Genomic DNA, 16022 nt, shown 5'->3' with positions numbered 1-16022 from the left:
GACGCCCCAAAGTTGCCCTCAAGATTCTGGGGCAGTTAAGCTCAGAAAGTCCCTCGAGCAGCCAAAGAACAGGAATCATGAACATCGCATTCTTCCCAAAGCCCTCTCGCTATCCCCTGTCGGGTATCAAGACGGCACAGGAGGAGGGACACTGAGGAAACAGCGGCCCGGAACCCCGCGCCGCGCGCCTGGTGAAGGGACCGAACCCGCCTCGAGGCCAAAACGCCGCCATTTGAGCCCCTTCTGGCGCAGGCCTCTGGTGCCGCAAATGGCGAATGTCCCAGAACGCGAACCAGGCCGGCCCTCGACGCCCGCACCGGGTTACTTTTTGCGGGGTCGCGGGGAGGGGCTGGGCCGCGCCGGGGCTAGAGGGAGCGGCGCCTGAGGGGTGCGGGGTCCGAAAGGCCGCCACAGACCCCCTCGGGGTCTAGCTGGCATCGTTCTGGTGCTTCTGGCTGCGAAGCAAACGGCCCAAGGCCTCGCCTGTCGCCGCTGCTCCTTCACACCCGGTCCCGGTTTCCCCTCACCTGCCCGCGGGGGCAGTGGTCCTCACTCCTCACTCAACGCCCGGAGCCGTTCCGCCTGCCGAGCGACACAACCTTGCGCCACAGGCGCATTCCACATCCGGGGCTTCAACGCACCACTTCCCGCCTTTTCGCCTCGGCGCACGCGCACGCCTGACTTTGAGCACCGGCCTTCAAATGCCCGCGGGTCCCGGCCGTCCGCACCTTGGAGGGCTATGCTGTCCCCTTCTACCCTGTGGTGCGCGTTGCAAGTGACAACGACAGTCAGCACCCAAGTTCCGCGCGTGGAAAACACCCAGCCCTCCCCTTGCCTGAGCCCAGGGGAGGCCTCCCCACGACCCCCACCCACCTTATGTTGCCCCCCAAGCCAAGCGTGAGCCGATTGCAGCGGGTCGGGGAAATGTCACGCACGAAAAGAATACCCGGGAGGTGACAATGAAAGGAGTCGCAGGCGGCGGGAGCCGGGCGAGGGGCATACGCTGGGGCTAGCACACGGGCACCGGGCACCGGCTGCACGGCTCTGCCGGAATTTCCACAAACACACGCGAACTGGGGGGCTTCAGGGCGACGTGGGGGACGGTCTGGATCCTCCCCTCGGGGCGCTCTGGAGAAGGCACGGAAGTTGATCTTTCTTCGGCCGGGCGGGGGCATCCGGAGCGCTTTGGTTGGGCAGTGGGGCCGTCTAGGGAGTCTTGGGACGCCTTCCCCCCACCTCCGTTCACCGAGGCGCTTCTATTTTAAGACATCTCCCATCCCTCCAAAACCCACCCACACCCGCTCCTGAGGCCCACGGTGCTCACAGGGAACCCGCCTCCAAGCCCCGGGCGCACCTGAGGGAAAGTCCAGGAGGGCTGGTAGCGCGCGGGCTGAGCTGCCAAGCTGGACTCAGGGGGGCAAATGGAAGTTTCGCCCGAGAAGGGGGGGGGGCATTAAATGGCCTCTTTGTGGAGAGGAATTGCAGGCCGTCACTCAGGATTAATTTAAGCAGCAACAGCAAACACACCAAAAAGCAATGTCTCGCCGCCAGCACCCACCCCCGCAATTGTGTTTCGGGGAGGGCTTGGGGATTCGGTGATGTAGCTCGGCCTTTCGTGGGAAGGGGGGTCCCTAGCCTTTAAGAACGAGGGGCGTCCACAGCGGGAAGGGGGGAGGTTGCTCCCACCTCGCCCCACGTCCCCGCTTGCAGAAATGGGTTTTTTTGTAGGTTTGGGAAGAAGCTGAATAGGGATGGTAAAACCCAAGTATAAACGTGGAGCGGGAATGGGGGAAGGTTCTTACATATAAGAAATATATATAAAGGTACACATTTCCAATATAAATATAGCACATGCAGGGGCGCCACTGGGCAACAGTTCTGGGGCGTCTCACCTGCGCCCCAGGGACATTTGGGGAGGCGGGTGTTCTAAGAAAGCCGGGAGCAGTGGGAATTAGGCCTCCGATTTCCAGTCCCCTCCCCCCAAAACCTGAATGCGGTTTTGCAGCCAGGTGCCCTGGGCGGCCTGGCAGGTGTGCAGCTCACGTGAAATACACGCGTGTGCAGACTGGGGAGGTGTGTGCTCGCGTGGGCCTGGAGCCACGTGCGTGGGTAACGGCAGTTCCTGCAGGCTCACCTAAGCCCGGGACCCCCGTGGGGACGCAGGGCAGGACCAGCGCTCAGAACCCTGTGAGGATGCAAGCAAGAGCACGTGTGTGTTGTGAGTGTGAGTGTGTGTGTGTGTGTGTGTGCGCGCGCGCGCGCGCCGGGTCCCCATCTGGGGTTGGGAAAGGGTATTATTTATGGGAGGGTGTGCTCCCAGCAGTCCCACTGGGGCGTGAGGCCCGTGTATGCATATAAGCTGGCGGTGCCTGGGATCCCGGTCGGGGGCGCCTGTCTAGGGCACGCTGGCGACCCGGGGTCTGAGCCCTTGTGCAGGAGCGTGCTTACGTGCAGTGCGTGCGAGCGGCCGAGTGTCCGCTGGGGCGTTGAACCTGGGAGTGCGCCCGCCCGGGTGCCCCGTCGGGGCCGATGCGCCGGGGTGGTGCGCATGTGCTTGCCCTAAGGGTAGCCACGTGCGCCCGGGCCGCCGTAGCCGCCACGCCAAGCCAGGATTTGGCCCCTGAGCGGGCCAGGGGGCAGGGCCCGCCGCCGCCCGGCGGGTCTCAGCGGGATGTCGTTGGAGCGGTGTTGGTTTTGGCCGTGGCAGCGCTAATGGGGGAAGCCCCGGGGAGCGGGGCGGGGGTGGGGTGGGGGGTGGTGGAACAAAGAAGGGGAAAGCGAGCTGCAGAGGAGGAGGAAGCGCCCTGGAATGCGGAGGGCCCTGGGGAGTAGGGGTACAGGGCAGCCCGAGTCTCCCAGGCATGGCTTGGGCCGAGGGACTTGCCTGGCAGCCTACGGCTTGCCACTCCCACCCCCAACTGTGGATGGAGATAGAGGTTTTGAAGACCCAGGACTTCTCTGCCTTCCAGAACCCTGGCCCCAGCCAAAGGCTCCTACGCATGGAATCCAGCAGAACCGCAGGCTGCAGCCACCGTGGTCCACAAGGAGCAAAGTAACATTTGGGCTGGAGGGCATGGCTCACATTTCCTCAGGTGAAGGCAGACAGTTTAAGCCCTCTTACCCAAGGAGCCAGGAGTCCCCTTCCCCTGTTTCTTGGCTGGACTGCTTAGAACCTCAGTTTTTCCCATCTGGGGAATGGGACGGGAACTCCCATGGGGGGTCCAGAAGGGGGAGTCTCAGCTGGATAGGAGTGGGTTGAAAAGCAGTGAGATCCGTTTCAATGTTGCTTGCCCCTGGGGGCCTGGCTGAGTAATTCCTGCTACCCCACTTCTAGCCTCATGACCTTGGCACTTGACCTTCTGGCCTGTTTCCCCATCTGTAAAACAGGTTACTCATACCTGCCTTATGCTGAGAGGGTTACAGGAGGTCACGTGCACCCGCCCACCCACTGCCCAGGCATAATTGCTCTGGAGTTGGTAGCTGTTATTTTTATTGTGAGGAGTCTATGGCTGTGACAAGCTGTGACGCTTGGTGTGATCGCGTGAGGCTGGCTGTGTGTGTGACTGTGCCGCTGTGTGTGTGTGCGTGTGTGTGACAGGTTGTGTGTGAGACTGTGCGTGGACGACAGATTGTGCCGGTGTGCGGCGGTGCCTGTGACAGGCTGTCACTGCGCGACAGACTGCGGGTGGCGGGGTGTTGCGGGTACCGACTGTGAGTGAAGATGAAGCGGTGTGTGGGGCTGGGACCAGGGGACCCCCATAAACCTGTCTCAGTGAGGGTCTGGCTGACAGTGAGATGGGGAGGCTCTCGGGGCCTGGGGGCGGGTCAGTCCGGTGTCCTGTCCAGCCTTGGGCTTTCTATTGTCCAGCAGGATCCCATCTGCTTACAAACCTCAGGAGGGGATGGTTCAGAGGGACCCTATGATGGATCTTCCCCCTCCCACATTGTGTCAGCTCAGATGCCCACCCTCCAGCTTCTTGCCTGAGTTTGGGGAACTCCAGGAGGGTCATCAGGGACCTCAGGGCATGGAGGACCCCAGGCCGTCTGGCTTTGGTGAGGGACACACACCCCAACCCTGTTTCCCATGATTTCCCTGAGCTCCAGTCCTGGGCAGGGCCGGTGGAGACCCAGAGAAGGAGGGATTTAGGGAAAGATCAAGAAAAGCCAGGAGAGAAATGGAGGGAGCAGTAAGAAAAACAGAGACTTCCCTGGGAACTGGCAAACCTAGAGTTGCCTGAGGTCGGGGTCTCCAGTCAGGGTGGACACCTATCAGGTTTGCAGAAATGCCAGCTGACACCTATGAGCGCTGCTTGCACCCCAGGCCTCATGCTCAGACCCCGCTATTAGGGACTCACTCCTCCCTTCAATGATTCCAACCCAGGCACTCTTCTCATCAGTGTGGGATTCTGCTTCTTACACCCTCTGGGCCCAGCGCCTCCTTCTACAGTTGGAGAAACTGAGGCTGAGAAAGGGGAGGGGACCCATCTGAGCACCCACTCACGCCCACGAGACCTGAGAATACAGGACTCCAGGCTTCGTGGCCATGCACTTTCCCGGTGTGGAAAAACCTCACCAGCTGGAAAAACCCCAGGGCCTGTGGGCTGGGGGCAGCACACTCCAAACCCTTCCCTCCCCCCTGGGTGTGTCAGTGTGTGTGTGTTGTGTGTGTTATCAGTGAGCGCTACGGTCCTTGCCTGTCATGTGTGTGGTGTCGCAAGCTACAGCATGATGTGTGTGTCCCCCTCCCGGTGCGGGCCTCTGTGTGTCTATGTGTCCGTTCAGGGCCAGCCCCTGCCAGAGAGAGGGGAGAAGCGTCGAAGCACCCCCCCACCCCTCCCACCAACCCCCCCCCCCCGAAAGTGTGTCTTTGATACTTGCAGCCTCGGCAGCGAAAAACAAGTTTCCACAGGGCCGCCTTGGGCTGAGGCCAGGCCGTCCTCAAATAACATTTGAAGTTACTTAGCAAACTTTGTTTAGTGCCGAGAGAGGCGGGCAGCGAGCTGGGGTGGGGGGGGGCAGTAAACCGGTTCCTCCGAAGTCCCTTGTCCCTCTGGGGGCACGAGTGCCCAACGTGGGGCTTGATTCCCCCACCCCTGGCTCTGGGCGGGGGGAACAGAAAACCTGAAGTCCTGGGGACGGGGGCGGGGGGGTGACTTGGGAGAGGAAGGGTTGGAGGACCCTACAAATGAAGCCTTGCTTTTCCCAGTCCAGACCCCCGGCTTGGACAGAAATGCCCATCTGGTCTCCCAGTGGCCCAGAGGCTGACACGAGGCCCCGGGGCTGGTCAGAAATGGGAGAGTCTGCACTTCTCCGCCACCCCCTTTCTGCAGCCCAGCTCTGCCAACCTCGAGGCTGGTTGCACGAGCTGGCTCGAAGCATGTTTCCCCCTCCAGACACACACTCACACAAGCACCCAGAAAGCCCCCCTCATGCCCATATGCTCGGCCCCCCAAACTCTCTCTTCCAGGGTCCCAGCCCCAGGCAGCAGAGGCCAGAGAGCCAGCAATGGCGGGTTTGGAAGTGAGGTTGGCGCCTATGGGAGGGGGAGGGGGAGGAGATGCCAAAAATGGTGAGCCATTACAGGCAAGCAGGCGAGAGAGGGAGGAAGCGAGCAGGGAAGATGGAAGCCAGGCGGGCATCCTCGCCGAGCTCCAGGATGCAAAGGGGCAGCGGGAAAAGCAGCCCGGGCCCTTCCAAGGAGTAGGCATGGGGGACAAGCCCCAGGTGGCACGGGGCGGGCAGGGGGCCGGGAGGTGCCCAGCGTTCCCCCACCCCCACCCCAAGCTTCAAGATGGAGACTGGCAGCAGCAGCCGCTCGGCTCTGCCCAGGCATGGGGTGGGGGTGGGGGGCAGGCAGGGTGCCAAACCAAATGCCACCAGGCTGGGCACGATGGTTGCCAGCCAGCAGTGCCTACCCCACTAGCCCCAGCCCAGAGCCCTCACACCTGGAGTTCTGGGGGTGGAGGGAGACGGGGACCTAGTTGGGAATTGGGGGTCCGGCAGACAAAGCCAGGTCCCCTCAAGCCCTGGGCAGGTCCCCAAGACCCTACAAAGATGGCACGGCCTGGCACTGCCAGGGTGACAGGCTGGGGTAAAAATAAACTGGACCCGCCCCAAGGGAGCTAAATTGAGGGGCCCAGGTGGAAGTGCCACTCCGGGCCACCAGCTGCCCCAGCCCCACCCCCCAGCTCAGAGCAGCACAGTTGAGAGTGCCCGGTGCCCATTGACGCCCAGTTTCTGTAGAGAAGAGGCGCCGGCCATCTCGTCCCCAGGTCTTAGGCGGGCAGCATACGGTGTATCCACAAGTATGGATAATGGATGACCTCAGACTGCAGCAACAACAGGCTGTGCGTTCCGGGCAGATGGTGGGGGCAACCATGCTAAGTCACGTACCCCTGACCTCTGCACCGCCCCCTTGGAGAGGGCAAAGGGCCTGGGAGGCCGCACTTGAGCTGTGGCAGAGCAACAGAGTTGAAAGTCAACACCGAGCCACGAGGCCTCCCAGACCACCTCTGCTAAAACCACAACTGCCCAGCACTTCCGAGGACCCTACTGTCCTCTTTTCCGCATAACACCTATCGCTGTCTCGAGTGCTGGACCCTCCCTTGTTTATCGGGTTCACCGTCTACCATCCCACCAGGGCTGGCACCTCCACTGATTTTGCTCCTTGCCGAGCCCCCAGGGCCTAGAACAGGGCCTGGCACCCAGGAGGTGCTTAACAAATATTTGTGGAAGGAATGCACAGGCCCCTGGCTGCACCCCCAGCACGAGGGCTTCGGCTAGGTGCCCAGCAATGTGTGGGAGAGGATGTTGGGCCCTGCCAGGAAGGTGAGGGCAAGCCTGGCCAGTGGGTTTGCAGAGGGGATGAGATAACCATCCACTCTCATTCTGAGCCCTGGACAGAAAAAGATCTGAAGGTCAGAGCAGTAAGGACGGTTCAAGGGCCAACAGCAGGGACATACTTCAAATGGGGGTATGGAGGCCTAGAGGCCCACTCCGAAATTTGGTAAAGGCCAGAGAATAAGCTGTATTTTTGTCCCATCAGTAGGATTTAGGATGGTGGCGATCAGAGAAGAGGCTCAGGCTCCACCACTTTCTAGCCCTTGGTCTTGTCCCAGGGTGCCTCTTCTCTGAGTCTCAGTTTTTCATCTATAAAATCAAGCACTTACTTCACATCAAGCGCTGTTTTAAAGGACTCTGGATAAGCCAACTCCTCTCTGATCCTTACCACAACCCTGTGAGAGGAAACTGAGGCCCAGAGAAGTTGAGCGACTTGCCCAAGGTCACACAGCTAGTGAGTAGCAGAACCAGGATTCAAGCCCAGGAAGTTGGTTCAGAGGCCCCATTCCCCTAATAATGTCCAAATGTCCCAAATGCCAACAGTGCCAAAGTGGAGCAACCCTGCCCTAATATACTGTCAGACACACACATGGGCACAGCTAATCCTTGCCACACCCGCCTCATGTGGAAGGATTCAGGGAGACAAGCTAGGAAGGCACTTAGCACAGGTCGAAACACAGTGAGCACACAGCACACTTTAGCCATTGCTGTGATTTTTAGGACAAACACTCATTCACTTATTATCCTACAAAACGCTTTCTTCCTGTATGATTCCACCAGTCGTATTTCTCCAGAGTCAGAAATGAGGAGTCAATGGCCAGAGGATTAATGAGACAGCCACACGGAGGACAAGAGTCTCAGAGGTCAGCCTCGCCTCCATCCTGGACTGTCTCGATGGCTGCCAGAAGCAAGACTGTGAGATGGGGGCCCCTAGCCGCTGGCCCCAGAAGGCCAGGGTGTCCTGGGCATGGGTGGGCATGAGGCCTCCCAGGAGTATCCCCCAGACCTCTACAAACCAGCACAGGGACTCAGAGCTCCCAGTTCCCTCCGGGGAGGCTGGGGTGGTTGGATCTGCTGCTCAAAGACAGCCAGCAGGGGCAAGGAGGGCAGGTCTCGCCTCTCAGGTGCCATTTCCAAGCAGGGCCAGGTGTGGCCCAGGTGTGAATGGGTGTGTGGGTATGACCCTCGTCCCTGTGTGCTGGGGCAACATGGGCTTGTGTACATGCCACACCATTTGCACCTGGGCTCGTGTGGGTGAGAGTGGGGGGGCGCTGCATTTGTTGACAAAACCTGAGGCCTAGTAAGCAAGACACTGTGAGATACTGTGTCAGCCAGACTCTTGTCCGTGTGTGTGCGTGCGTGCGTGCGTGTGTGCGTGTGTGTGTGTGTGTACGCGCGTGCACAGTGGGTGTCAGGGGTTAGCTGGGCCCGTGTGTGTAACTGTTGACATTGGGGGCTGGATCGTTATGTGTGGTTGGGGCCGTCCTGTGCAGCAACCCCGGCTTCCACCCGCTAGGTGCCAGTGGCAAACTCCCCTCCAAGGGTGACAACCAAATGCTTCCAGACATCATCAGGTGTGTGTGTACCACCATGTGTCTGACAGTGTCACTGTGTGCGTATGCCGTGTGCTTCTCACCACGTGTCTGTGGTGCCATGAGCTCCTGTGTGTTGGGCGGTGGCAGTGCCTGTGTCTGTGCTGTGTGTCTCAGGGTGTGTTACCGTGTGACCATGTGCGCCCCAGGGTCTGCACCCACATGTGTGTCCCTGCGTGTGTAGCACGAGCCGCTGCGTTCAGTGTGGCGGGCATCCCTAGGTGTCTGGGTGCGAAGGCGAGCCTCTGTGTGGGAACGCCTGTGTCTGTGTGCTCCTGTCTGTGTGCTGTGCCAGGGTGTGCTGTGCCTGTGTGACAGCGTGATTCTTTGTGCCTGTGTGTGCCAATGAGAGTGTGTGACTTTGTGTGAGATGGACCCGGAATAAACCCCCGAGATGATTCTACTGAAGCCGATATTTGGACGGACCCTCCTGGATGATTCGGCCCCCACCCCCAGCTCCTGGCTGCCCTGGACTGAAAGCCGCTTCCTGGGGCCAAGGGGGTGGGGTGAGCCTCTGAGCTGCCCCTTACTCCAGCTTGGCTCCTGCAGATTCAGGTGGGGACAGACCCACCCCCCCACCCCTGCCCGATCTGTGCCAGGAAGCCTGGCCCCGAGCTTTCAACCAAGGGGGCAGGGTCCTCGGCGGCGGTGGTGGCACTGCCCCCTACCCACTGCTGGCCACCAACCCCAGCTTCCCTCAGGGTGGGGCCCAGTGGGGGGAGAGCTCCCCAGCGCAACCCCGGCTTCCGATTGGCTATGGAGCGCCGCAGTGCCCGCCACCCGCCTCCCCCTCCCCGCTGGCGCAGCCACATCGGTAGTGATGGCAAACGCAGCTCGGCGTTCTGGGCACAGCTGCGCCTCACAGAGGCCTGCCAGCCCCACCAGAAGCCAGACACCCCAGCTCCGTGCCCCCGACCCCTCCCCACCCGGCCGCCCGCCCAGCCGGGCAGCATGGTCACCCCGGCCACCGCTCCCTCGGGCTGCCAGGCCCAGTCCACCCAGCCCCCTCGCCCACCGGGCCTGTGCCCCCTTGGCCAAGCCCGCTTGGGGGCCCAGGCTCCGGCACGCGGCCACTCCCGCCCTCAGAGGGGCTCCTCCAGAGGGGGGGGAGGCAGCAAGGAAGGGGGGCGGGGAAGGGGGGAGCTAGCCCTTCTTTTAGTGAACGCGCCCAGAGCTGGAGCCAAAAATCGAGGAGGAGAGATATTCAGACAGAGCCAAGATGCGTTTGGCAGGAGGAGAGAGAGAGAGGGAGAGAGGGAGCGGGAGGAGGGGAAGAGAGAGGGAGGAAAGAGAGGGGGGCGGGGGAAAACAGGGAGGGGGCCTCAGTTTCCAAATCCGTGCTCTCAGAGCCTCGGAGGGACAGCAGGCAGCATGGAGGTGTGGGACCTGGAGCAGGCTTGGCCGCTGGGGACGGTAGGGGGCGGTGGGCTCTGGCCCACAGAGACAGCCGGACACCCCAGCTGGCCAGGCCAGGACGGACACAGGCAGAAGCCAAGATCAATGTGCGCCGGGCAGACAGAGGGAGGCCTGTGGGCGGCCCAAACTCACACCCGCACCTCGCCACACAACGGGCTTCTGTCCATGCCGGGCCAGGGGCACGGGTGGGGCCCACAGCAGGGCCACCATGGCCGCCCCACCTCATGGGAAGCCTCGAAGAAGCCAGGCTGCTCCCAGACATTAGCTTGGCCGCCATGGCGGGCACTTCATAAGGTGCCAAGAGGCCAAGGGAGGTCAGGGAGAGGGGCCCGTGTGGTGAAACACTCATTGATGGTCACGGCGACAAGCCCAGGACGCACAGTGCCGTGGGGGCGATACCTGTAGGCGCACGCGCTGACACAGGTGTGTCAACACGACAGGCCGCCACGCACGGTAAGGCACACGGATACACCGCTGGTCACGACGATCAGACACCCAGAGGATTCGATGATTTGTTTAGTGACATACCGCAGCAGCACTGTGACACAAAGACCGCATCAGGTATCCCGACACACATGGTGACACACACTGCCAACCCCACTGTCATCCGAATACACAGAGACGGAGCTTGGGATGGCCCTCAGAGACACCAGGCAGCATCCAGTGACATACCGTCCGGAGACACAGGGACATTTGGAAAGGGACCCGCACACACGCACGGCCGCACTGCCGTCCTCGGGAAAATGGTGGCTCTAAGGCTCACCATGCCGACGAACACACATGCGGATCCGGGAGAACCCGGGGAGCTGCTCAGGGATGTCTTCCCTGGCCCCTTTGCCTCCACATCCAGGGTTTTGGGGGTAGGAAAGTGCAGACACCCCCTCCTTCCCCCCACCTCAGCTAGGAGGGACAGGAGCCCCATCCTCAGCACCGCGTTGGAGGCAAGCACGGTTGTCCGGGCCTCCTCATCCTCTGTCGGTCCAGCTGGAGGAAAGTGTGAGACCCCACACTTGCACTTCAAGAGCAGGGGACAGGAACCAAGCAGACCAAAAAGGCCAGGCTCCCAGCGGGTTGGAAGTGGAAGCAGGTGGTCAGTGCCGGGGGGGGGGGCGGGGATTTCACTGTCAGCCACAGCTGCATGCGCGTCCCCTGCACATACCTGAAACGCCCACTTGATCCTGCCAAGTGCCCACATAGGGTCCCGCACATGCATCCTGTCCCCATGGTAGTCCCAGGTGACAATGCCCTGATGCAGATGCAGAAATGATTCTGGAGCCATGCAGACATCCCTAAGGTCACCACTGGGACCCACCCAGATCTCTAGGCTCTTTGCCCCACTCACATTTGGGCACTCATGTGCACAGACACTCCTGCACATTCTGGCACAGGGCCTCAGAGCCCAGCCCCAAAGCGGGCCTGGTCGAGGTCAGGAAAAGGGCCAGGGCAGCCAGAGCCCCCGAGAATGGCATCTGGTCCCCAAGGGGCAGCCCAGGCCTTGGCATTCTCCCCGCCCCCTCCCTTACCCCCACCATCACCTCTCCCTGCCTTGAACCCCTGCCGTCCCCTACTTGGCCTACAGGACCCCACCTAAAGGAAAACAGCTGGGCCATGAGCTGGCCTCTTTCCTTCCGAACTCTTCTCTTGCTTCCTCCTCCAGACAGTCCATTTGGATTTCTGTGGTTGGGAGTGCTTGACCCTGGCTTCCATCCCTCTGAAGCAGCCTACCCGCAGCTGGGAGGGCCTGGGGCTGGCCTAATGATGATAACCAAAATGACACGTCATTCCTTTTCTTGAGCACGTGCTATGTGCCAGGCATGACACTGAGCCTAATCACAGCATGAGAGGTAGGTACTATTATTGCCCATTTTGTTTTTTTAATTTTTATTTATTTATTTTTTTATTGCCCATGTTACAGACCAAGAAAATCCTGTGTTTCAGGTCACAGGATTTAAGATGCAGAGCTGGAGCTCAAACCCTGCGCTGTCTTATTTGCAAAGTCTAACACTCAACCTCTGCTCCCACAGCTCCACCTGGGAGCCCTTGAGGCCAAACAAGACATTCTTGGCCGGGCCAGGACCCCTGGCTCCAGCCCCCAGAGAGAGGGGAGCCTCTTGCCCCCCGTGTTAACTCAGCAGAGCCCTCAGCTCTGAGCTCAGTCTGTCCAAGCTCAACCTAACCCCAGGCATGGCCTACTCTGTCCCAGCTCGTGGCCACACACACCTCCCACCCCAGCAGTGGACATGAAGCAGGCAGGGCCAGAGCCAGAGAGAAAATGCGCCATAAAAAGGAGGCCCCATGCTGGTGCCGGGACAGAGAGAAACAGCTTCACAGGGACAGAGGGGTGGCCACAGAGACCCAGGGAGAGAGCTGGGGGGTCATCAGGGAGGCCCCAGTCCATCCCCCTCCCCTGAAGGAGTGTGTATTTGGCTGCGTGGAAACAAGGGTACGTGAACACTCCGCTGCTCCCGTGGGGCCGTGTGGCAGGGAATGTCGGCGAACATGCGTGTCTGTATACACACCCAGGTAAGCCAACAGCCTGGTGTCTTGTGTAAAGGTATGTGCCCTTGGGTCTGTGTAAGTGTGGGGGTGAACATACACTTGAGTTAGCCTGTATTCGAATGTGTCTGGACGGTATCGCTGTATCTCCGTGCGTTTATGTCGATATACATGTCCCATCTCAAGGGGTTCGTGTGTGTGTGGGCCAGTGGGGAGAGGACACAGGTCCATCGTTTCCTGTGTCCATAAGTCCGTCTGTCCATGGCCGAACCTGCTGTGTCTGGACATCAGCATAAACATGTCGTTCATGTCCTCATCTTGGCGGCAGCGGTGGTGTATGTGTGTGTCCACATCCTGTGTGCCGCTGTTTGTTAGGGGTGCAGGGCCATCCATCCACCCCTTTCCCTTCCACCGAGGACTCAGGCCCATGGCTGCAGTGGGCTCAAGCAGCTCCAGCAAGCACCCCGCCCAGCCGCCCTGGATTTCGATGCTTTTTCCAGAAGGAGATTTCCCCCCACACCCGCCCTTCCCCCTCGCCCACAGTGCCTTTCCCCACCAGGGCCCCGCTGCTCCAAGCTCGTTCCTGCTCAATCATTTATTGACTTTAAAATCGAAGCCAATTCTGGTTTGAAAAAAGAAGAGAGAGAGAAAGAGACACACACACACCACACACACACACACACACACACACACACACACACAGAGGCCAGAGAAGAGACAGAGTCCGAGACTCAGGGGGAGGGGGGAAGCAGAGATGGGGCCAGAACCAGAATCACAGAGAAACAGAGAAAGACAGGGACAGTCAAAGATATAGGACAGAGAGACGGATGGAAAAGGGGCAGAAAGAGACAGAGATAGAGGAAAAGACAAAAACTGGCAGAGCAAACTATGGAAGCAGAAAGATTTATAAAAACAGACTAGCTCCCAGAAATGTGGCCATCAGGAGAGGCAGGCTGGACCCTGCTGACCAGTCAACAGCAGCCACCTGCCCAGAGCTGAGGGGCTCAGTCTAGCGAGTCCGTGCCCCCTTCTCTCCCCCGACGCCCTGGCATACTCAGGCCTGTGACACAGAGCTGAGCCCTTGCTCCCTTCGAAGGTGTCAGAGAGCCAAGCCCTGGCCATCACCCTGAGTCTGGGGGCTGCCCCAGCCCCTCCCTAGTCTTGTCACCAGTGGATCAGCTGGCATTTTCTTTCCCAGGGTCTGTGACATCTGAAGAGCCAAGTTCTCACCCAGGCTGAGGAGGAGGGTAGGCCAGGGAGCCGAGCTGGCGGCTGCAGGGCCAGGGGCCGCTCAAGCATGAGGTTTTGGTCCCACTAGGCCCCAAATACCAGCCACATCGGCCAGCCAAATGTGGCACCAAAGGCAGCCACAGCTCAGACCCAGCTAGGTGGGTAGGGTCGTCATGCGGGGGCCCAAGATGGGGTGGCCGGCCAGTCAGAGGCACAGATATGGGGGTCCCCCACACTGCCATAGTGGCCAGAGTGCCTGCTCACACCTGCATGCACACCGTGATACATACGTGTGCATGTGCGCCTCACCAACACATAACTCACATCCTATACAGGAAGACCCTCACCCTGGGCCACACACATGTCCATACACACAGGGCTGCCCACGGCTGATCCACAAGGCCACAAGCAGACCCCTGAGATTGACGCACACACACACTTGCATCTGTGGTGTGGGCATTCTGTTTGTTACATGGGGGGGCTGACACACACCCCTGACATACCCTCTAGCCCCTCGCCAATACCACACCCACACAGCAGCCATATTCACATAGACTCCCACTCCCAGCCTGGGCACACTTGGCACACAGCTGGCAAGGCTCAGACTGGCAGAAGGGACAATTAGGACCCAGGCCTGGCATAGAGACTCCCCCCCACAAACGCAGGCCCTGCTGGCAGGCAGAGCTAGGAAGCCCCCAGGTGTCGCCTCTGCGAAGTCTGGGACGCCAGCTATAGCGTGGCCCAGCAGACAGCGCTACCAGGGCTGCTGTGGGGCTCTGGGCAGCTTCTGTGCCCTCTCAGAGCCAGGAGCCACCACCGGAGAGGGTGGGGTGGCAGGGCAGGCATCCCCCGGGCCTTTGCCGCCTGCCGAGCGCGGTGCAGGGAACTTCGCTGGAGGCGGGACGCGCTTTCGGAGCGCGCCAAGGTCGGCACAGCGCCCGCGGCTGACCCGGCGGCGTGGCCCCAGCACCGTCGGCAGTGTCCGCGGCTCCCGCCAGCCCCTCCCGCCTCCGGGCAGCAGATGGGATTCCCCAGACCCGCCTGGTCCACCGCGCGGCAGCCGGGGTGGCTGGGGCCGGAAAGTTTGCGCCGAGGAAAGTTTTTTTTTTTGTGGGGGGGGGGGATCGCCGCGGCTGCGGCGTCCAGGGTCGGCGAAGAGGCGCGGCCAGGGCTGGCAGCCCGCCCGCCCCTCCCTCCCCTCCCCTGCCCCACAGAAATTTGGGAGCCCCGCCATTTTCTTAGCCCCGCTCCCATGTGAGGCCTGAACAAAGACTTTGGGGAGACGCCCGGGCTGCTCGGCCCGCCCGGGGCACCCCGGCGGCACGCAGGGGCCACCACCATGCACGCCGGCCGCTGCCACCCTCGGGAACCGCTGCGCCCGCCCCAGGGAGCGCCGCCAGACCCAGTCCCCGCACTGCGCCCTCGGGACCACCCCCTGCCACTCTGTCATCCCGCAAACACTGCCAGCGGCCACGCTGTCCGGGTGCACGCCACAGTCGCCCACAGGTCGGCGGGAGTCCCGCTGTCCACTGCACCCCAGTCAAGCGCGCGCGCGCGCACACACACACACACACAAACACACACACACACACACGCACTCCCGCTCCGCGCTACAGGGGCAGCGCCACGCACGCAGCCGGCAGCCCCCGGAACCCCCAACAGGAGTCTGCCTCCTGGCCAGGGTCGCACGCGCACGGGGGCGCCCGCACGCATGGCCGGACTCCCCACCGTACGGCTTGCACCCCTCGGCCGCCCGCGGACTCACTCCCCCCAGCCGCCGCGCGCCCCCTCCGCCCTCCCGCCCGCGCCGCCGGCCGGCCTCCTGCGCCCGCTCCCCTCCCGGGTCGCGCGGGGGCGGCGGCCGGTACCTGGGTGAGGCAGTACGGGGAGTACATAGCTGGGCGCCCGGGCGGGAGCGCGGCGGCCGGCCGCGGCGAGGGGAGGCCCGGCAGGCGGCGGCCGCGCTCGGGCTCCGGCTCTGGCTCGGTTCCTCCGGCCTCCGCCGCGCTGCGCCCGCCCGGCCCGCGGCCCCGCGCTCGGCCCGGCGCCGCTCCGCGCTCGCCGCTCGCAGGCTCGGCCCCGCCGGCTCCGGGGCCGCCGCCGCCGCCGCGCTCGCCGCTGCCTCTCGCGTCCGCCGCCGCAGCCGCCGCCGCGCGTCTACTCCATGCCGCCGCCGCTCGGCCGGTCACCCTCGCCCGCCGCCGCCGCCGCCGCCGCCGCCGCCGCCGCGCTGTGAAAGTGAAAGTTTAGACAAAGTTTGGAAGCGGCGCACTCCGGGGAGAGGGAGCGGGCGGGCGGCGCGGGCGGGAGGAGGGGCGCGGGGAGGGGCGGGCAGGGCGGGGGAGCTACGGCCGGCGCGCACACACACACACATACACACATATGCACGCACACATGCACACACACACACACACTCAGACACGCGCGCGCGGGGGCGCACGCCAACAC

At 62.0% G+C, this 16022-nt stretch overlaps 1 protein-coding gene across 2 annotated transcripts in view; it reads right to left on the bottom strand.

Annotated features, from left to right (window-relative positions):
* NFIX (nuclear factor I X) overlaps positions 1-15528 on the bottom strand; it is a 98628-nt gene extending 83100 nt beyond the window's left edge. For both annotated transcript variants that reach the window (XM_059060745.2, XM_059060748.2), the window contains exon 1: positions 15443-15528. In XM_059060745.2, coding sequence (XP_058916728.1) covers positions 15443-15469 — 27 coding nt within the window. In that variant the 5' untranslated portion in view covers positions 15470-15528. The remainder of the gene's footprint in view (positions 1-15442) is intronic.
* Positions 15529-16022: the final 494 nt, after the last annotated feature.

This window comes from Kogia breviceps, chromosome 4 (assembly GCF_026419965.1).
Source record: "Kogia breviceps isolate mKogBre1 chromosome 4, mKogBre1 haplotype 1, whole genome shotgun sequence".
Lineage (NCBI taxonomy): Eukaryota > Metazoa > Chordata > Mammalia > Artiodactyla > Physeteridae > Kogia > Kogia breviceps.
This window is presented reverse-complemented; position numbering and strand designations above follow the sequence as displayed.